Raw genomic sequence first — 23064 nt, 5'->3', positions numbered from 1 at the left:
TACTGCTGAGCGTACTGTAAATTGATCTTATTGTACAAGCCTATACATTAAACATGTATCTTACACGTTTACAGCATTTCCTAATGAATGTTTCCTGTAGGACTGAATGCTCCGGCAAAAAACTAAAATGCACATACCATCTGTAAATGCTCCACACAACTGAGAGGCAGGATGTGTGCTGGGACATGCAAATAAGTCACACACCATGTGAGACAGTTGTCTGACAAAGCATTCTGGGAAGTGCTGATAAACCAACCCCTGACTCAGTCAGGATTTAGAACTCACCCAGTTTTGGTGGAATAATCAGTGCAGAACATAAAACAAACAGAAACAACCCCAAATGCAGAATGAATGGGAAAGGAGTCAGAAAGAGATAAAAAGAATATGAACTTATGCTTAACCAGAAGAGTGGAGAATGACCCTTACGTGAATCAACACACTGAGCTCAGCATTAAAGTGAATAAGCACACTCTCAGTCTGAAACCTATGCTCTGGGTGATTAGCATTCAGCCTATAATTAAGAGAAGCCAATACCAGATTTCCTATTGTGGCTATTAGCAAAAACCCATTGAGATATTTAATCTGCAGCTTTCAGGGCTAAACCCTGGGCAATTTGTCTTGTCAGTCAGGTATAGGAGCTGAAGCAGGAGGGATGAGAGACCTCATCTGGCTCATTCATTATTGATGGAAACACAGAATATGAACAAACTACACTTCTAATACACTAGTGAAATATACTCACAATGCATGCTCACACTTTCAAACAGAAGAACAGACCCACACAGAAACACTGACAGTCTCAAGACAAGCTCATGGAGGAATTCACTCATGGGAAATAACTCTTCAAGGACATTGAACAAATCAGCTTTGGGCTGTTGGTCCCTTTTGCTGGTCCAAGGACAGGGCTTCAACACTGACAGGAAAGCACATACTATAGAAGCATTTTTGTTCCACTGAATGTGCCAAAATGGCATGCAGCTGAGCTCACTGATGCAGAAAGGCAAAATAAACTTCTCTGTGATTTAGAGGCTTTTATTGTCCTGGAGCTCAGCAGTAATATTTGAAAGGCAGAAACCAGTTTTGACGATATATCCCTTTGGAAAATGACCACTTGTCTAGCAGCTTAACACTATTTCAAAAAGCCAGATTGTACTTTGCTTGAAATGTAATAAACATGGCTGTTTTTTACAGATCGATCCACTCTTCATTTTGGGTGTATTTCAAAAACTAAGAACTGAGAACTTTGTATGTCTTTTGCTTTTGTCCGAGTGTTTTATTGGAATATGGAGGAAAAATCTTTTCCTCACAGAATTAAAAAAAACCCAACATTGCTATAGGTGGTTCCTCTTCTGTCCTGTACTGTGTTATCTACTACTGGAGTCTCGCAGTGCGTCTGGCTTTCCCTACTTTGAATGGAGTATGTGTGCTGTTTTTATGTGCCAGTCAGCAAGAATTTGATTTGCAAATGTATGGTGCCTTGCTGCAACAAGATGCATAGCTGGAATTAGGGAAGATGTGAAGAGACCTTCAGCCCTGTAGCACAGGGAATATAGCAGTGTAAAACTTTACAAACATGTAACCTTGTAGAAACCTCTCTTCTGAGGGCGAATTAGTCTTTAAAGTACCTGTGCTGCTTGTGTTTGCAAACACAATGAGCATGTGCACTGCACCTAGTCTGTGGAGGCTGAAGTTGAGAGACGTGAAAGAAAAACATCCTGCTATCAGGGGTAAATCAAGGTTACCAGCACAGGAAACAGAAAAAGCTACTTGCACTTCTTGCAGCTAAAGGAGATTTGATCGAATGTGAAATCACAAACTCGAGCACCTAGCAAAAAATCTGATAACACTGACAAAACAAAGCGATATGCTGTTCTGGTAACAATCATTTCTCCTAGACGGGGGATGAACAGTTTGTTTTCAGACTATGTTTTGGGATGCCATGTCATAGTGTAAGTTTCTGGACTCAAGCCCCCAGATGGACTTGTGTCCTGTCTGAGGAGGTGAGGAAATAATGTGTTCTCTTGTCTGCTTTACATCACAGAAGCCAGGATGAGCTCTGACCCTGATGAGCCGATGTAATGTAGCATTTTTGTAATGTTTAAAAAATGTTATGAGTTTTCCAATGATTCACTTTCATTTATCCAAACCTGAGGCAGCATTCTACAGAGGCCACATGCAGCTAAGAGATTTTCTTGCATCTTATTTCTAAATCAACTAATCAGAAGTATTTAAACGAAATGTAAATGTGCTAACATTAAATCAGATTTTTTTAGCATCTTGAAATAATCACCATCATTATTTCACCAGCTATAACACAAATCAACATCTATGAAAATAATTAAGCAATAAAATTAATGCCATGGCAAGGTATAACAAAGTGCCCTGCAAAAGCTAACGTAGAGCCGTGTCAATATAAAATCTAGATCTACAGCGCACGTGAGTTTGTGTGACCTTAAGGGGTGTCTGAAAAAAATGAAAAGAGCAGAGTCCTCCCCAGAGACAGAATGGCTAAAACCTGAAGACAGCAGCTCTTCCATCTCTCTGATATCCAGCAGACTGTACAATAGAAGAGTTGCTCTATAGGCAAGCTAAATGTACTCCATTATCTGAAGCCCTTCAAAATACTTTTAAATTTATAATACATCCAAAGTCAATGCCTTTGAAAGCATAGAATTTCCACTCATTCTTAAAATGAATATGTTTTTAAATAAGATTCGGAGTAATGCAATATCTGCTTAATCCCTTTCCCTTCCCCCTTAAGGAGACAGTAAAGCAATTATGAATCAGCAGGCAAAGCAAGGCATATTTTGAAAATTGATGAAGGTCTTACATTGTGGGGTATGAAAAGCAGGCAAACATTTGTAAGATGCATCTTGGTTAAGAATTGTGCATTTGAAGCCAGAGAGTTCTTTTAAACAGAACTATGAACAATACTTTCACATCTGTGGTCATTCGACTTGTCCATTTCTTTAAAGCTGACATGCTCCTGTTGTAATGTATCTTTCATGACCTTTACAATTTTAAATTTAAAAGCTTATTCCATATTACTGCTCCCTGTTTCACTAGATATCTTGTACAGTTCAGTCTTGAGCAACAAGGACAGAGGACACAATACAGATTGCAAACCATAACTTGGTTATTATAAATCCCTTAGCTAAAGGTTCTAATAAGAATAAGACAGACATTCATAGAAGAATGAGATCAGGAGCAATATGTAATTAAATTAGCTTTTGTATACATTTTTATGAAATCCCCATGTAAGCTAAACTGCTTTGTTGTACTTTTGTAGATGAGCTGGGTTCCTTATGAAAACAAAATAGTCATATGATAGCATTAAAAAGAACAACTGAGATGTAATCTGCATGGAATCACACAGAATCACACATGGAATCATCCTGCTGAAATAAAGTAAAGATATTTTGTTTTTTCAAAAAAAAATCAGTGCACATACATATGCACACAGTTTGGCTGACTTCCTCAACGTGGGTTTTAAACCTTGTTCAAAGACCAAGTTCAACAACCATTTTTAATCAATTTAAAAAGCACACAGTCCCTTGCAAATTATAAGCATTCTTCTTTTCCCAGTTAAACTCCAGCTTGTTTTTTTGTTTCAAACGCTCAAAGGAGCTGTACCGTATCAATATCTGGGCAAATTGTTTTTTTTAACTGAGGTGAGAGCTGAACATCAATTAGTTGCTAAGGACATAGGAAATACTGGCACCTTTTGTATAATCCTGGAAAAACAGTGCTTTTTCTGTCACCCAATCAGCCATGACCGGAGAAGGCAGCACAACGGGAACACAAACAGGTCCAACAGATGACACAAAGTATGAGAACACATCAAAGCTAGTGGATGTTTACAAAGGCAATGTCCCAGGTTAATCAGACAGCCATCTCAACCGGGGAAACTGAAATTATTGCTGACTGTGCAGAAGGTACTTGCTCCTTAAGAAAACATGTGGTCATAGCCAGAGACTCATGAGTACCATTCATTCTGGCTAATAAAGCTGTTTTCATAAGGAGCTAATCTGGAGCAAACCACCTGAGTGATTAATATCTGGATATAGTTTATGTTGAAATATGAATTAATTTTTATGGGCAATGCTGTCACTTTATTATACATTATGGATTACAGATATTATTCACTGAGGCAGATATATGAAAATAATAGATGCTTGCCACCTACATTGCTCAAGGTACCAATAGTCAAAATTTCTTCTTAAACAGTGTATTTGAGTAATCTAATCTACAGGACCGACCACAAGCATTTCTTTCATTGCAAAGATATGAATAGTATCATATTATTCTTATCAACTGTTTCTTCCTGCAACTCTATTCTTAAGGATGGAAACAGACATCTTTTAATAAACCAGTCAGTCATATTACTGATCACCTCAAGTGTATGATACTGATATTACTGCCTAGACAACTTTGTTTGTTGTGTAAATAGAAAAGGACCACACTTCCTTCAAAAATGTGCTAGAATGACTTCCTGAAATAAATAGCAGAAAACTATATACGTAATTAAAAACATGCATTGTGTTATTTTTTCATTTCCATCTTGTAGTATCTGAAATACGCTGGAGATGGGTACCATACATCATCAGCTCTAGAGTACAATAGAGGACTGGATGGAATAAGCAGAAATAATTAACCACTATCCCATGGTTACAATATATTACATTTATAATGTGAAAGATATCTCTTTACCCTTGGGAGTAGTATCTCCCTGAGGATTCTCCATTTCGTATATGGGAAGGAAAAATGAAGGTGCCTGTTCAGGAATCTGACTAGGTTTCCTGTATGTTACTCAGGCACTTATGTGATGCTATGCAGTTCTCCACACTTAACCAGCAGTGATTCCTACGATTTTGTGTTCGAACATACAGTACTGTAATTAAGCAACTGTCACAAAGTTATTATACCACATGAAAGGGCACGAAATGAATCCCTTGTGTCTAAAAGGCAACAATGACTTCAGCTGGCATTTTTTAAAGAAGAAAAATGTACATACACAGTACTTCACCAAACCTATCGTTTCAAAGTGACCGTAGCTGCTACAGTATGGTACTGTATAGTTTTCTCAGTTCTTTTCAACTGAATTTATGCAAACCAGAAACTGCGAATACAGTCACTTTAGATAACTCTTCTTCAGCAAAAGTTAAAAAAAAAGGCCACCTGTTTCAGAGCACGAACAGCACAGACAGACTAAAAAGCTCTTTCTCCTGCTGTGGTTAGCTTTGGCACCATACTGCAAGGAAATAACCATGCAAATCAGTCTACATTTCATTAATCAAGGGCCATTTCCTTTCTTTCACCATTTTGAAGATAACCGATGCATACACCAATAAAGAGATAAATACAAAGTCCACACACAGCAAAGGTCCAAAATAAACACCAAACACGTCTTCTTGAATTAAAATAAAACTGCAGCCACAGTGATTACAATTGCTGATTGGGCAATTTGTGCAACACATTGAAGGAAGTACAAAGTACAATTAATAGCAAGTCTAAATTTTGCATTCATAGCAGAAAGCTGATAAAGTCACATAAGGTACAGCTGGTTCCCTACTGGAACATGCTTCTTTCCACGATAACTCTAGACAGTACAATTTTCTCCCTCTGGGCAGAACCGCCAGACTCTAGTCCTGTAGCTGCCCACATTTACCACACAGGACCTTAATTGTTCCAAAGGCTACTTATCTTTGCCCTGCTGGTGTTATTTTCTGCCAGCGAGGGAAGAGAAATATTTACAGTTTCAGCAAAATAGTTTTTCAGCTGTCATGCGGAAAAAAAAAACTAAACAAGAGCTTGTTTAATAACCCTCCAACGCAACTGGAACAGCACACACAAGATACTGTCTTTGGGAAGCACTTGTTTAAAAAGAATGAATTCATATTTTAAGGAGTCTGTCACATTAAATCTACTCAGGTTTACAGTAAAGTCTGGAAACCAGACCACAGAGGCTCAGCAAATTACAAGCTGTACCCTAAGATAAAGTCGAAAAGATACATAGAAACCATAATGGGCACTTTCTTCAACCTTAGGATGCCCTTGAGAAACAGAAGGAGTGTACCATGCTTTGAGTAAATAACCCAGGAGAAACGTTCATTATTAAAACACTAAATTGGGAAAACAGAACATTACAAAGCATATAATGTTGTCCAAAAAATAATATGCATGGCATGTTTTTGTAACTTATGGTACTGTACATGGTATACACACAGAGATAGAAGCATGTTTCCAAACTTGCATCTGGTAAACATCTTTCTCTGAAAATAAATATATGCACAATAAAGGAATTGAATGCTTGGGAATACTTAAAGTAATTGCAATTAATTGAACGGAAAGCTTATAACCCACTGAAGAAGAGCATGCCATTCTTTAAGTAGGCTTCCTGTCTTTTGTAATACAAAGAACATTAATGGTAAAGATTAATGTTACACTGATTAAAGATTGATACATCACAGGCCCACAGAAGAAATCTTCTTCTAAAGAGTCACAAAAATATTGTATACATTGTCTTACGGCCAGCACAAAGATGATAATGAGGACATAAAAACATTCTGATAACATTTTGGCAGATGGATAGCTTTATACTGAATTTTGCAGTAACTGAAATGAGCAAATCTAATGACCAGTATAGAATTTAAGATACAGTAATGGCAAAAAAAAAAGAGGCAAAGGTCATGTAGCACTTTGGACTAGTTAAGTTTCAATCCATAAATGTATGTAAAGTAGCTGATAGTCAAACTTTGCACTGAGCGGCTTTTAATGTGTGGCTGGCATTTATTCAGGGATTTGCGTTTTCCATTACACAAAATGTTGCAGCCTTCAGCTGTATTTCCTTGGTGGTTTTAGATGGTGGTTTGGAAGAAACGTTAGTTTTCTGCTATAATTTCCAAAATCCTACTTGAGAGGCTAAACGCCACTAATGTTTCCATTCATATGTTAAATTTTAATCTGACAATTTTATCATCTGGACAACCTTGGAACAGTAAAGACCTTCACAATAGTTAATTTGTTTCTTTACAGACACGGGTGGTAGCAGTGGAACCAGAAATTCCATGGGACTGCTTCTGTTTGTTTATGTTCATACAGAGCTCTTAGTTCCTGACATTTGTTTTGTGTAAAAACAAAACAACTTTTTTGTTAACTACTGTTAACTGCTTAATCTCCTTGTGCTGAACACCAAACATACAAAGCAGCAGCCTGCTTGAGCTACAGTCCTGAGATGGTACGTTAACAAAATCTTGTTGATAAAGCAAATCTCTCAGCCCCTTCTTGAAGGCTGTGGTGTGTTGGGACCATAACAAAGGTTCCAGATAAGAGGAGGCCTTTCAAAAGCATCTAGCTCATTGTGGTTGTTGCTAGCTAACTGATCCAAGGATCTCATCCAGCTGCTTCACAAAGGAAGCCAGGGTATCAGCTTTGACAACATAGCTAGGTAGCGTGTCCCACACTCCCATAAGGCTTTTCAGTGGTTTGCTTGCCTCATCAGCATTTGGCCCCTCTTCTGCCCTTTGTAACAGAAGGCCTTTCACTTAATACACTAATGCAATTAAACAAAACATCTGCAAAGCTGTCTGCAGAGTGCACATCATCCTGCAATAATGTGCTCTCTGGCAGTCACTGCCATTTTATCTTCAGTCAACAAATGAGCCAAGGAAAAAACAACAGGGTTCATGGCACCTTCCCCAGATAACCAAAACTCTTATCAGAGTGTTATTGTACTTGGATCCTTTCCAAAGATGCCAACATCACAGTTAGTTTTTATATTTATACATATACAGTACCTTCTCGGAACTAAAGAAAATGTAAGGCCGATCCTTTTTATCAGATTTACAAAAAATGAATAGTTTAAAAAAAAGTTTTTAAAGACCTAAAATAATAACCTCATACGTACACACCAACATGCTCTGCCACTATTTTCCCTAAATCTCATTTACTAATTACATCTCCTTCTATTGTACCACCTATATTTATCTTTTTGCATTATTATTAACTGAAGCAAACCTTTTTGTTTCTAACCACACTGCCCTTGCCTTTTGCAAGTCCCCAGACAAGTGTCTGTTCAATTTTTCTGCAGCACAAACATGGGTCAGCATCAAAGGAGCCTCAAAAGCAGCATTCCCTGCACTAAACATAACACAGAGATAAAAAGAAAATGATGAGTATGAATCACAGCAGGAAACAAGATCAAATGCATCTCTTCTCATAATGATAGGAGAATTGCCCAGGAGTTACAGGTTGAACAAAAACTCCTGAAATGGAACACAAGCAGTGTTCTACCGATGCTACTGAGGTGGGTCTATTAGTCAGTATAATGTATCAGCCTTTCGAAGTAAACTGTTAACTCTTTAATAATGTGGTTACTGTATTACCTTGAAACAATTATTCATGCAGAAAGGACTCTTGTGGCACGCTGATAAAGACTATATTTAAACAAACATGAATTGTATAACCTGTAAATTAAAATCCCTAATCAGAAAATGTGACACACACACCAAAATGCTGAGAAATAGCTGTTTCTGAGGTGAAGTATTTTACATGAGAGGGAGAGAATTTTATCCCTTGAAAAGACAATTTTCCACTTCTGCCGATATTAATAAGTAGATAAGTAGAATGTGTGACTAATGAAGTGGTTTAACAACTGTGTGACAGCAAGACTCTGCATTTCGGAAAACTTTAAAAGCACATTGTCATGCTGTAGCAGTGGCAGATGGAAACAACCCCTTGGGACAGAAAGATGTGTGTGGCGCACTGCTGCAGCTACACAAGGGTCAGACACGCCATTTCCCCTGTATCTCAGAACTCATGGAAAAAAAAAAAGACTGTTCTATCCCAACAGGGAAGAGGAATGTCACTGGACAATAAGATTGAAAAGCACTCATCTTCCAGAGTGCTGAGGCGCCTGATGTGCCAGTCTCTCCTGACATAAGAACATAAAAACAAGATTAAAATGAGACCCACCTAGCCTAGTTGGTAGTTAGCAGCTAACTGACTTGTTTCTTGGAAGAAGCCAGGGTAATGGCTTCAACAATGTGGCAGTGCAGCTTGTTCCATACTCCTACAACCCTTCTAATAACGTTCTCAGTTTTAAATTCACTTCTGAATAGTTTCACGAAGGCATCGTACCTAGGAAATACTGCCAAAAAGATTGGATTTGTACTGTCAAGGGGCTGTCAACAGTTAAATAATTGACACAGGCATTTCAGCATTTTCCAAACAAAGCTATAAAGAAGCCACTGTACACAGGATCCTTAACTCTAGGCCTCGAGCACTGCAGTCCAGTAGGTATCTTCTGGACTGCAGTCCAGTAGGTATAATTATTCTATCCCTGAATAATCACTTTCTAGCCTGACCTCAAAAGATCTGAGTAGCCAAGCAAGACTGGTGCTGGGTAGTACTTGGATGGGGGACCAGCTTGCTGCTGGTTAACCAGTAGGCAGGGCTCTTCTCTCTAGACCAGAATTTCCAAACCTCACTCTGTTGACCAGGAACAGTTTGCCGTAGGATGTGGCATCCTTTAACTGAGATCCTGCCTACTTGGTGATTAAACATCCCTTGCCACTGTTTGTAAGAGTAGAAGTGTCCTGGCTAAATTTCACTCTGGTCTTTCACAATATGATCCTACCCTTTAATCAATTACTCACTCCTGTGCCCACACTGCTGCCTGTTGGGCCAGAAGGGGCACATTGGCAGGTGCTTCTGGGAGTCACCCAGGTTGGGGCAGCACAACAGTGATGAAAGAAGTGGGTCCCTCACTATATGTGAAATGCTTCTGGAATCTCTGGCATTAAAAGACCTATAAAAATACAAGAAATCCTAAAATTATTTTTCTGGGTCTCATTGCTTTGCCTATCAAAGCAATTATTTCAGTTAGGTAATTCACTGCCCCCATGGAATTGAAATAGAGTCCGAAATAAAACACTTCTTACACTTCTAGTTACAAATGATATTTATGGTTATAAACTTGTGTATACTTGATAGTCATGCAGATGCATTTGAAATGAGAATAATAATAATTGCTTACACTTATATAGCGCTTTTCTGGACACTCCACTGAAAGCGCTTTACAGGTAATGAGGACTCCCCTCCACCACCACCAATGTGCAGCCCCACCTGGATGATGCGACGGCAGCCAAAGTGCGCCAGAACACCCACCACACATCAGCTATCAGTGGGGAGGAGAGCAGAGTAATGAAGCCAATTCATAGATGGGGATTATTAGTAGGACATCATTGGTAAAGGCCAATGGGAAATTTGGCCAGGATGCCGGGGTTACACCACTACTCTTTTCGAGAAACACCCTGGGATTTTTAATGACCACAGAGAGTCAGGACCTCGGTTTTACGTCTCATCAGAAGGACAGCGCCTGTTTACAGTATAGTGTCCCCGTCGCTATACAGGGGCATTGGGACCCACATGGACCGCAGGGTGAGTGCCCCCTGCTGGCCCCACTAACACCTCTACCAGCAGCAACCTTAGTTTTCCCCAGGAGTCTCCCATCCAGGTACTGACCAGGGTCACACCTGCTTAGCTTTAGTGGGCTGCCTCTTGTGAGTTGCAGACTGATATGGCTACTGAGAAGCCCCCAAAGACCTGAGTTAGGGACCACTTACATAAAAAAAAAGGGACACTACTAAAATAAAAACAGGGAGGGGAGAAATAAACACACAAGTTGTGTGGACTGTATTCCAAGATGAACTGAAAAATGAATGCCCCTCAGGAGATGACCCATTTATCCTACTGCCAAGGACAGGAATCTTTTATTTATCTAGCCGTCACAAGGTCTGATGCTCAGACCTGTGCATGTCTGAGAGAAGTACAAGGCTGACTTCCCTATCTAACCCTCAGCTCCGGCAATTCTGGAAAATGTAACTGGGAAAAAAAAGTGCTTAGTGTGTCTTAAGCCTGCAAATTAATATCCCAATAGGCAGACGTTCCGCAGTCTATTTTTGTTTAGAACAGGGTAGTGACCGACAGGCAAAAGGCAGGTTCACCACCAAGCAGAAAATCAATCAATACCTATAATAACTCCTGAGCAGATTATGCAGGAAGCAAGGAAAGCTCCATCGACTACAGCACCACCAAGGGAGTGGGATTTGAAAGGATCGCCAAAGGCTTTTGCTTCATTAAGTAGCCTTGAACAAAGAGACGGCACCCCTGAGTTGGAAAAGCAGCATGTGTTAGCGGCGACAACCGCCCATAATTCTCAGCTCTGAGCAGTCACATTTGAATTGTGCAGCAGAAGGCGAAGGCTCAGGTTAATTCCTGCATTTCATTTCAGCGTCACAGACACTGGTTAGGCCCTACATTTCACCCATTTCATTTACGCTGTAAAATCCGAGAGGTTTTTTTTTTTTCGGGGTGGGAAGCAGTGGGGGTGGAGTGTTTGAATTTAAACCTCCCATAAAAGGTATTAAAATGAGATCCTGGAAATTGAAGACGAGCTGAAAAATAGGCAAAGGGAGTAATCTGAGCAGGGAACACCTTGAGTGTACTGTGCAAGTGGTTTCAATGAAAGCTGTGCATCACTGAAAGGTGACGGTTTTCAAACCAATAGAAAGACATTGACCTCATAGAAATATTCTTTTGAGGGGGTCTGAAGATGGGTGGGAAAGCACAGACCAACATCGTCACTATGTTAAAGGGGTGGCCAGGGTAGGGTTTGTGGTTTTCAAGTACTAGGATTGGCCTCCCCTGGATATATTCTTATACAACACAGGTTTCAATCCCTTGGTAAGTTATCAAGAGTTTTTAGAACCAAGCTATTCACGCGAAAGATTATTATGCATAGATCTTACAGAACCAAACTATCTATTGAATACCAGGATCTTTGTGCATATTTTTTTCCCAACAGCATTAATGGAGTTGACTTTGAATAAATTAATACATTTTCTTGCCACTAACCAAAGGACTTTAATAACACTTCATATAAAAAGTAATAGTATTGACTTAACTGAATTCAGGGATAAAACATACATGCAAAAGAAGTGACTATTGTCTATTTATTTTTAATACCATGTAAAATCCCCACAAGTGTTAGGAAATTCTAAAAATAAAGAGATCCCACTTGGTGTCAACACCCTGTCCAAATATCTTAGAGACTAGTGATCAGAACCATATGCTTGAGCACTGAAGCACTTTGATGCTTGTAAGAGAAAAATAACTTTAGAAAGGTGTTGCTTTTATTAGCATGCATACAACATGATTTGAGGCGGCATGTGGCACAATGGTTAGCATTGCTGCCTTACAGCACTGGGGCCCTGGGTTCAGTTCTGGACCTGGGGACCTTTCTGTGTGGAGTTTGTATGCTCTCCCTGTGATCGTGTGGGTGTCCTCTGGGTTATCTGGTTTCCTATCGCTATCCGAAGATATACTGCTAGGTTCATCGGCTTCTGTAAATCAGCTCTGGTGTGAGTGCATGCCTGTGTGTGCCCTGCGATGGACTGGAATCCCATCTAACATAACATAACATTTATTAGCCCTATACAATTTCTTGCATTAGGAATTTGTCTTTTCGCATACCCCAGCTTGCTCTCTATGAGACACAGACACACAGACAGGGAGAGAAGCTTGGGGTCAGAGCGCAGGGTCAGCCATTGTACGGCGCCCCTGGAGCAGTTGGGGTTAAGGGCCTTGCTCAGGGGCCCATGGAGTAGGATTCCTCTGCCGGCTGCGGGATTTGAACCAGTAACCTTCCAGCCACCGGCGCAGATCCTTAGCCACAGAGCCACTGCTCCGCCTGTATCCCCCTTGACTGTGTTAATTGGCTGCCTAGGCTCCTGGTTCCATGTGTAATGGATAAATGGGTTTAGAAATGGAAGGATGCATGGAAAACAAGAACTCCCTCTTTTATAAATATACAGTAGTTTCTCAAGCTGGGACAGGAGGGTTGAGTAATATTTGATATTTGCCAATTAGTTAAAGATTACCATTTGCCACTTAACCAAAGAGGAGATTTAAAACAGAGACATCTATTGTCAGGATTTTGTTAGCTGTCTGCATTGCCTGGAGTGAATATCTGGTTGGTTTTACAGTATCTTTATAGAATACTACTATGATTGAATCATTTGTGGGTTAAGGAACCCCCTAGGTTCACAATGTCCACTTTATTACGAAAACCAGTCTTCTCTATCACATACAGTGTAGACAAAGGCTTGTTCCCTCTTTTAAAACAAACGCATATACAGTCAAATCGTTGTTCCTTATTCAAACAATGAAAAACGTGTGATATTATACTATTACTCCTACTTATTATGTGGAATTCAATTCCACAGCAAAAACTTAACATATAGGAACCTTTCTACCTTTGCAAATTTCACAGCATTATTTGTTATGTGTTCTGTTTCTGCACACAGCATGTGATCTAAAAGGGCATCAACAAATACATTAAAGGAGAAAGGCCACATTTTCTGTATACAGTCCTGTAAATGAGATTACTGGAAACCATGTCCACTTTCTACTACAATAGTTTGAATCCAGTGCAGGTAAAACATCTAGTACAGATATTCTCATGTGAACACAGCTAGTAACTGTGCATTAATACTAATGTAAAAGCCAACGATACAGAAGCACAATAAAAATTGAAAGCATAACAAAGGAGACAGAGGTATGGACATATCACAGAAACCATGCTGAAGAAAACTAAGAGTACCGTATAAATATGAAAACAACTGAAAACATTTAGCACACTTGCTAAAGTAAACCTACACAAACCTATTCCCTTTTCTGCCATGGAAGAATTGGCTTGTAATTCAAAGGCGGATATGAATTCAGTTCAATACTTTAATGCTGTGTTGATTGGAAATTGCCAGATAACAAAAACCCCCCCAACAAAACACATATCACACATTCACCACACATATTATTAATTGAATCAAAGGACTGTAACACTTATGTTTGTATCCACTCATATAATACTTACAACATCCAAGATCTACATATTGAAGTGCTCAATGGCCTCTAGATAGGTGCTATTTCGGAACCGAGAAGCACCACGTCGGATGCTTTAAAACCTCCTCCCTGAAGGAGGGGAGCTGTACCCGTGCTAGCAAAAGAGGGAAACAGACACGGTTATGCCGAAACTCTTAAACAATGTCTAGAGCAACTGTTCCAATGTCTCAATGGACTACAGTTAAGTGCATAAAGTGAGAGCAAAGAGTATTTTTAAGTTGTCAATGAGAAACTGCAAACAGACTGAAAGCAAAATTCCTGCAAAGACAGTACACAACAATTATAATATCCCACCGCACACTTTTCCTTTTCAGCATACTCTAAACACCTACCAAAACTAATTTTAAACCATTTTAAAAATCCCTTTTACTGATTCTATCACAATCCTGGATATTGAAATTATTACAGAGAACTGTAGCGCACATAAGCCATGGAAAAACAGCTCACAGGAAACATGCATAAAAAAGACAGGTACATCTAGCTCTACCTAACACTTTAAAAAGGAAGGCTTGGCTTCCACTTTTGCCAAATTTAACCACACTTATTCAAGTTACAAAGCAGATTTACATTCCAAATCATGCAGAAAAATCCTCATTGTCAAAAGCCTCACACCTAATTTTGAAGTGAAAGAGAGAAAGCTGGAGAGGTAGGGACTGAGACTGGACCCGCAACTCAGGTGGCTACTTCCACACTAGCTAGAACGTGGATACAGTGAACTATTGTTCGCACAGAAGTGTCTTCCTGAAGAACCTGCTGTCAAGGAGAAAGGACGGCTGAGTGGCAGGTATGGTTTAATTATAACCACACTGGAACCAGAGAAGGCTCCACTCTCCTCCTCCAGGGCTTGCAAAAAAACTGACAAAAAATACTGCCCTATAAAGCAAAGAAACCTCCCTAAGGCTACAGACAAGAATCCAACCCATTGTGTCAGTAGCAGAAAGAAACTTGACAGGGAGGCAGAGAATGGAAGGGTGAGAAAAAAGATCCCCCTGAGGACACAGCAGATAGCGGGAGAAAGACTCACCTTGGAGAACTGTCTTCTCAGGCTGAACCGCTGGACCATTGTCACTTATGTTATAGGCTCTTCCTCACAGACACCGAGGTGACCCCCCCCCAGGCAAAGACAGGCAAGGGAGCAGTGGGAAGGGGGGTCGAAGGGCAGCGCAGGGGAGGTAGCAGGAAAAAAAAAAGGCGCTACATGATGGCAAAAACAAAACAAAAAAAAATCAGAAAACTGCCTGGATTCTGCCACTCTGTCTTCCTGCTGAGGGTGCAGCTCGTCTTGTGTCCCACCACAAAAACGTGCAAATGCTAAGCCCGGGGCACGGCTGTGTTAACACTTCCTGTGAGTCAGCTGTGCGTGGAGCTCTGCTGTGTCTGGCTGCTGAAGTACAGAAGGGGAGTGGGGATGGGAGAGGAGAAGAGAAGTGTGTGTGTGTGTGGGGGGGGGGGTGTCCCTTCTGGCTGGGTCTACGCTACCCCTCCCTCCTGCTGGTGCTGTTAGCTCGCCAAGCGTCTGCTTGCACAGCTGCAGCCACCTGACCCTCTCTGAGCCTCAGCCAGCCCGGTGTGAGTGAGCAAGAGAGAGAACGCTACAGAGAAAGGAAGCAGAAACGCCAGCACGGGCTCCTTTTAGAGCACAAGGGCGGGGCATTCAGCCTGGCAGCCAAATAGCTACCAAACCCCTCTGAAAGGCTTTGTACCACACACTTCTCGCCCAGCCTGGCCTGGGTCAGCTACTTCCGAATCACATTCGAAGCAACAACTGTCTTCGTATCCGTGTGTGAGAGGCGAGTTGAACGATAGCTTTACAGACGTTGCTGTAAACAAAGGAGACTGTCAGCTATTTCATTAATTAGCCACTCATGCACTAGTACTTCTTTTTATCACAAACAAAACTAAAAGCAGATGTACAGATGTTCCGAATGGTCATTGACAAAACAGGGAAGAGGAATGTTCTTCTACAGATGGTGATTTTTTAAAAAGAACTTTATTGATTAAGCCAGACAAACAAATTCTATAAATGTGATTGCAAAAGCCATGGGGGTTAATGTGTTCTGATAGGCCAAGAAGACCATTTAGGTTTTTGGTTTCACATGACATGTGTGCCCTATAATCTCGACTGATTCATACCGCTGTGCATAATGTCAAAGTTTTAAGAAACGACAGAAAAGACTAATGTGAAACACAAATTCACATACACTTCTATAGTTACCCGTAAGAGGTGAGTTTTCAACACAATCGATATATACAGGCGCACAAAAGAAATGTCACGCTCAGGTTTAATGGTTCAATTCAGCTATATATATATTAAACAACTGAATCAAAATCACAGGAACCCCTTAAAAACACAGCTCAGAGTATCATGAGATCATTATATTATGAAACAAGGCATGCTATCAAAATTCAATCATCACAAAGTCGGTATAATGTAGGACCTCTCTAAACATTAACACAATTATAGAAGCACTGAGACACAGCCCCCATCAGCCTCTGGGCTGACTGCCATACAATCTCGTCCACTCTCACTGCCTCACATGTGTTCTTTTGTCGACAGAAGATGGGGATATCATCTCTAGGCTCTTAACATTTTACTCCTGAATAACCTCCAACTGCGTACATCATTTTAAATTAAATAGCAAGTAGTTACACTAATTCTGCTGATACACATTATTTTTCCCTCAAGTCACTCATACTGCAGTCTCTGCATTCTTTAAAAGGACTATGCTGATAGATACGGAAGATGTGGCTCTGGAACAGTGTGGTGAACCTTTGCCTTGGAGAATGTGGCCTGTCCCTTACAGAACTGGTCTACTGGTTTCTCCAGACTAGTCTGGTGATCATTGAAGCAGAACGACTCGTTCTCCAGGCAACTTCACTGACAGACGGGACACCTTCAATCATGCCAATAACAACCTTGTGATCTTCATTACTCAACAGCGTCATGCTCATGTCTTTCACTGTTTTTGCATCAGTAAAACTCATGTCTTTGTGAATGGCTTTTTATACAGATTCTCAATCAGTTCATTTTGGCGATTTAAACTCAACCAAGAGACCAAACATTGATTACCTGAATACCTGGATTTTCTAATGAAATCACATGACTTGAGCTCAGCACTTTGGTGCTCCCAAGCAACACTATATTACTCAATCAACAAACAACAAAATATGTGACCAGCAAACAACTAATGCAAATATTTGAATGGTGCATTTTCAGTATGCTTCTAGTCTAGTTTATACATGTTTCACAATGGAGTAAGCTTTGGAAAACAAATGTATAAACCTACAGTCATTTTAATTAAAACTTTTTTTTTTGCCTAAACAATCCTGGAGTATCTGTGAAAAGAAAATAGTGCTGACAAAGATCAATCAATGACAGCATGACTAACACTGTCACTATACCACAAAACAACAAGAAGCATCTGTGAAATGCTCAGTATTTTGTCATTTTTACTTTTGAATTAGACAATTCACAATCTAGATACCTCCTTATAGTCATGGCTGCAAAGTAAAGTGAGCCATTTCAGGAGACTACAATGTAAAAAAACTTCCTACTAAATAGTGTTTTCATTCCCACAGTAGGTTAAAGTTATAAGGAAAAGGCTGTGACTAAAAAACCCAAAAGCTACTTCCTGGAGATAAACAAATGCTCAGCTACAGTATACAAAATGAATTTGAAGTAAACTGCTGTTTGATTATTTCCTTAAATGATTTAATCTAAGTAACTGCCAGCTTTTTAATCAATGACCTAAAAGATTTCAGAAAACAATACTGTGACCTCAGAAAATTTAAAAAGGGTTTCTTATATCCTCCAACTAAGCTTCCTATGGTAGTCTTAGTCTACGTGGTGTGAATAGGCTTTGTTTTATGATGACGTAATATTTCTTAACCCTTGCTACCATGAGCAATACCTACTATTTTTGAGGCCTGGTAACTTGCAGCATTTAGTAAATACACAATTAATCTTCTAGAACTGAACACAATTGTGGGATGAACAAAGTAACATTTGGAAGTAATATTATTTTAACAGCAAAATTTACTTCAGTATTATTATCAAACATTTTCTGAGAAATACTCTTCTGGATGGGTTATAAGAAAAGATGATTAAAGATTGAGGTCATATCAGAGAAAGTGTCCAGTTTGGCCATTAATGTTACATGTCTTTTTCTTAACTATACATTGGTCTCAATCTTGTATTATTTGCAAAAGTATTTGAGACTTCATTTATTACATTTTCCCACAAACAGCACTGTCAGTGGGCACCTACATGACGATGACTCAACCACAGATGAAGGATCAGCAAATCATTATCCTAGAATTCAAGGAATAAAAGTGCTTAATACTCTTAATTAAAATATTTTAACAGTAAACCAAGAGTTTTATTGTTCCTAAAAACTAAAATGTAATGTGTAAAACATAAGTGCAGCCTGATTCCACCGCACAGCCTGCTTAAAGATCTAGGTTTCTATGTCAGCTGAAGGCCTTTAAGAAACCAAACAAAAACAAAAAGCTTAAAGTTTTGCAGAGAACCAAAGTTTGCCTTGTTTACAGCTTTTTTCCCCGTTGCATAAGGTTGCAGATCCTGGCCAGTATGTTCTACAGCACAGCACTTTAATACTGTAATTACAAGTTTAAACCTGTCCCTAAGACAGGGAGTAACAATATGCCCACTGTGTTTATTTGGTCAGGATTAGAACACTGTACAGTGGGGTATCATTGTCAGGTGATATGTTTCGAGGAACCACACCACTCTGGAAACAGGTGCTCTTTGCCATCTCACACTCCTGCATGCCCAAACGCAGGACCACACTTAATTGTGAAACCACTTTATTCCAACTTGCTGCAAAGCAATTAGCATTGGTGGTGCCCTATGTGTTTTTGATGTTAATTACATTCAGTGCTATAGGAATCATTTTACTTGGGCTGTACAGAGAGTGTTTTCCTGTCCGGACTAGGATCTATGGTGCCAAACTCATTGAGATGATCCATGAATGGTGCTTGATCATTTGTCCATTTTACAGCATAAATGCTGAGGCATGGAGGTGCAGTCGTAGTGAGGGTTACTGACAATCAGTAACTTTCCACCTCCTGGAAATATTGATCATTTTAGAGGCTGACAGTTTATTGCAGGTTAACAGATACAGAAGTGTTTTGAGGAGGTCAAAAGGCAGAGTTAAAACCAATTAGTTTACTTTTTTATACCATGCTATAGCTACATAACTATCCATTGCCCTTCAGAAGGCCATAAGTATAACAGTATAACAGAGCCTTTCGAACACCTGTACACACAGAACAGTTCTAGGCATGCCGAGGACACTCAGGTAGCCATCATTCTTTTTACCAGCACAGGACCTACACTGTAATGTCAAATCCTAATGTCAAAAAAACAACGAAAATGTGTTTAGTCTCCTTCAAGACTCTGTACTCAACATATCAGTATATATCCTTGGTGGGCACACCTAGCCCACATGAATAATGATAAGCAATTTCAGTAAAAAAAGAAAATAGGTTTAAAAGAAGGACTTTGATTTCTGCATATTAATTTGGGAAACAGAATGTTTCTACAGTAAACTAAGATTCTTATAGAGATGATTACCATGGGCTTAATAACCCACTCAAAGCAGGCTCTCTCAAGCTTTATAGCAGCTCACTCAAAAGAGTGAATGAACTCATAAAATGAGACTGTTTTATTAATAGGGATCCGGCAACTATTTTTGCAAACCATGCACTAAGAAGATCAATTAAACGTAACAGGGTGGTGAATGGGAACTAGATTATCACAATTTAGACAACCATTCTGTTTTCTTGGAGTGTATTTCAACAATGACTCCAGTGGAATACAATTTTGCCCACATAAAAAGTGTATCTTCAAGATACTTATGATGTTGTTTTAACTGGTTATTTGCCGTGTTACAAACTGCAAGAAAAATAAATTACAATCAATATTTTTAACGATGTTAGTTTTAAAATCTTTACTGAGCACAGAGAATTCCGACTGTGGTAAAGAGAAAAGTAGCTGCAGTTTTCCAATCATTTGAGGACATCTGTTTAGAAAGTACCACTGAATCTGTGCAAACAAAACCTGGTATTATATAAACCTTTACTCTCGCACAAGAGCAACACAATATTGCTTCTAACAAAGGAATATGGATAAATATTGAAATGCATAATTCTGGTGTATTATGCCATCTCACTGGGGAGACGATCAGAATGTTTAGATAATTAGAACTTCCCATCCTTACAGGAACAATGAAAGAAAAGAATCCTCAAAACAACGGGTCAAAAACATTTCCCTTTCTGTTACATCTCATTATTCAAAAAAATGCAGAGCTTTCTCTCAGCTTGCTTTGGCTAGGAAGAATAGGGTAACACTTAGCCTTTGATGAGACTTTTTGTCTCTCTTTCCCATACATATTGACAAGCACCTGCAAAGTCCTTGGACGTGTTCACCACAGGTGCCGTTTCTGAGGAAGGCTCACTGCTCACTTGCCCACGCTTTGAAGTACAGTGGTTCACCAGAATGGGAGCTGAACATCATTTGATCTGGGAAACAATGTGAAAACACTAGCATAGCAACAAGACACGAAGACACAGCACGCCGGCAACATCTACAGATAGTTTGTATTTTTCATCTTCTGACTTTGCACTCATCATCAGTCAAGGTTACAACTATCATTGTTATGGAAACACAGTATTCAGACTTTCAGACTGTCAGCTTTCACCCAAGTGCTTTCTGCCAGGCTTTAAGAGAATGTGACACTGTGGCATAGGCAGGATTCCATCACTGAAAGAACCTTGGTTTGCAAAGAAAACAAATTTTCCATCCATTTTCTAACTGCTTCTTCCAATTCAGGGTCATGGGGGAGCTGGAGTCTATCCTGGGAAGCAATGAGAACAAGGCAGGACACACTCTGGATCAGACTCTAGACTCGTGGACTTGGATTGTGGGAGGAAACCATAGCATGTGCAGGAAATCCATGTGAACACAAAGAGAACATACAAACTCCACACAGACTGCACCGTCTGGAACTTAACCAGGGCTCCAAGTGCAGCCAAAACTAATTGTACTACAATATAAATATATTTTAAAGGCCACTATTTGAAATGCAAGGAGAAAATAACCTGTATTTTAATTTTCTTATAGGGTCAAAAACTCTTACTCTTATTGTTCATTGAAAAAAACATTTAACACCTTAAATGACAAGAAAAATGGAATACAGTGGTCATGTTTAGTGACCTGTGAATTTACAACATGGTATTAAGGTCCTAAAAGGGTTTTGGTGATCCATTGATTCATTTGCTTTAAATTAGGGCAAAATATCAAGGTGAGGAAACACCGTAAATTGAAAAAAAATATTGCAGCTAAGCATTATCATAATTCTGTTCACTGTAACTGGAATTGCTTTAAAACGAAAGACCTTTGCAGGCTTCTTTACCACGTGATCATGAACCTGATGGCTCCATTCTACTCTACTGCGTCTGTGATTGTCTGAAGGACTGTGTCTAGACATGAGCCAAGGACACATCTGCAGCTGAACGACATAAGGTGTCAAAAGGTTTCTGATGTAAAATCGACACAGAAATCCCAAGAAAAAATCCCAAGTGGAATACGGAAGCATCTTTTGGTAGCTTTTGTAATATTTGAGGGTCTTCATCCAAATTATTTTCGCACCTGTTTTTTAAGATAAACTACCATAAACAGTGAGAGAGACAGGAATTGCCTCATAGTAAATACAACTGGCATTTAAAGCCTTGGTATACCGTGTGCCCACTTGTCAAGACCTACCACTCGTATTCTCACAGATACAGCCTTCAGAAGGTTAACTTTAGTCACCCAACTCACAATAAGGAAATATGCTTATTGGCCAAAATATTAGGAACCTCCATCAGACAATGTTGTGAAATTCTGTGAGCTGCACAAACAGCTCAGGCATAACATGGTACATACACCACAAGGTTTAGAAATGTTTCCAGTCCAATCCTATCCAATTTATCTAGCAGGATCATCTTCAATGGAGGTAATGCTGAGAACTGAACTGCGTGTTGCACTGGTTCCACAGATGTGAGATCTGGGGATTGGTCTTTATTTAGGCACAAACATACATCCCAAAAAGTATAGTGGAAGGTAGCTGAAATATTCCATCCATCCACTTTCTAAATGCTTCATCCAACTCAGAGTCACGGGGGAGCCTGAGCCTATCCCAGCAAGCAACGGCTGGAAGGCAGGGTACAACCCTGGATGGGACACCAGTCCACTGCAGAACACACACAGACACAAACCCAGACACACACAAACTCACACCAGGGCTACATTTTCCAGAAGCTAATAAACCTACCAGCATGCCTTTGGACTATGGACAGAAACCTGGAGAAAACCCAGGGGATCACAGGGAGAACATACAGACTCCACACAGATAGCTTCCCATGTCTGGAATTGAACCCAGGGCCCCAATGCAGTGAGGCAGCAATGCTAACCACTGCATGACAGTGCCTCCCCAGCTTAAATATCATTGCACATAATAGCTTTTACATTTTTTGTCTCTATGGAGCATGAGCTTTTAGCAGCCTGTGGGATTGTATTTGGAAGAACACCAATTACATGCTTCTGTGTTATTTCGATTAACTTGAACCACCAACATAAGTGCTTGAGAGGTGAGTTTTAAAAACAGACATGTGATTTCCTAAGTTTATTAAATTAATTGTTACTTGCATCATATTAACTGACACTTATTCAATTCTGTCCTATCCTTTAAATGTGATATAAATGCATTCCTTGACTAGAGTTTAAGTAACTTCAAATACCAATTAAATGGCTTTAGTCTTTGTCTGCTTTCAATAATAAATAAAAATCATATGTAGTACCACAAAGTAGGAGAACAACCTTTGTCCTTGTAGACCTTACGTTGGTCGTCTGCAGCACTTTGTCCTGACTTGAACAAGCAGTGGCTGACCACTACTTTCCCCCTCTCATGACAGCTCCACGGATAAAATCACACACATACACAGCACAAAAACGGGTCAAAGTGCTCTTGCAAACAAACAGAGTTGATATATAGAGAGCTATACAGACACATCTCCCAGTCATAGCGTTTGAGATGTGTA

The 23064-nt window shown here is 39.7% G+C and overlaps 1 protein-coding gene across 5 annotated transcripts in view; it reads right to left on the bottom strand.

Annotated features, from left to right (window-relative positions):
• tmcc1a (transmembrane and coiled-coil domain family 1a) overlaps positions 1–23064 on the bottom strand; it is a 102940-nt gene that overhangs the window by 42732 nt on the left and 37144 nt on the right. Inside the window, exon 1 of one of the 5 annotated variants that reach the window (XM_088916524.1) lies at positions 14987–15030. The exons of the other annotated variants lie outside the window; for them this stretch is intronic. Within the exon in view, the coding sequence (XP_088772650.1) occupies positions 14987–15025 (39 nt within the window). The 5' untranslated portion in view covers positions 15026–15030. Of the gene's footprint in view, positions 1–14986; positions 15031–23064 lie in introns of those variants that run through there. 5 annotated transcript variants of the gene reach the window in all.

The sequence above is a fragment of the Atractosteus spatula genome, chromosome 5 (genome assembly GCF_055471065.1).
Source record: "Atractosteus spatula isolate fAtrSpa1 chromosome 5, fAtrSpa1.hap1, whole genome shotgun sequence".
Classification (NCBI taxonomy): domain Eukaryota; kingdom Metazoa; phylum Chordata; class Actinopteri; order Semionotiformes; family Lepisosteidae; genus Atractosteus; species Atractosteus spatula.
The sequence above is the reverse complement of the archived record's forward strand: the minus strand, read 5'-3'. Positions and strand labels throughout refer to the sequence as shown.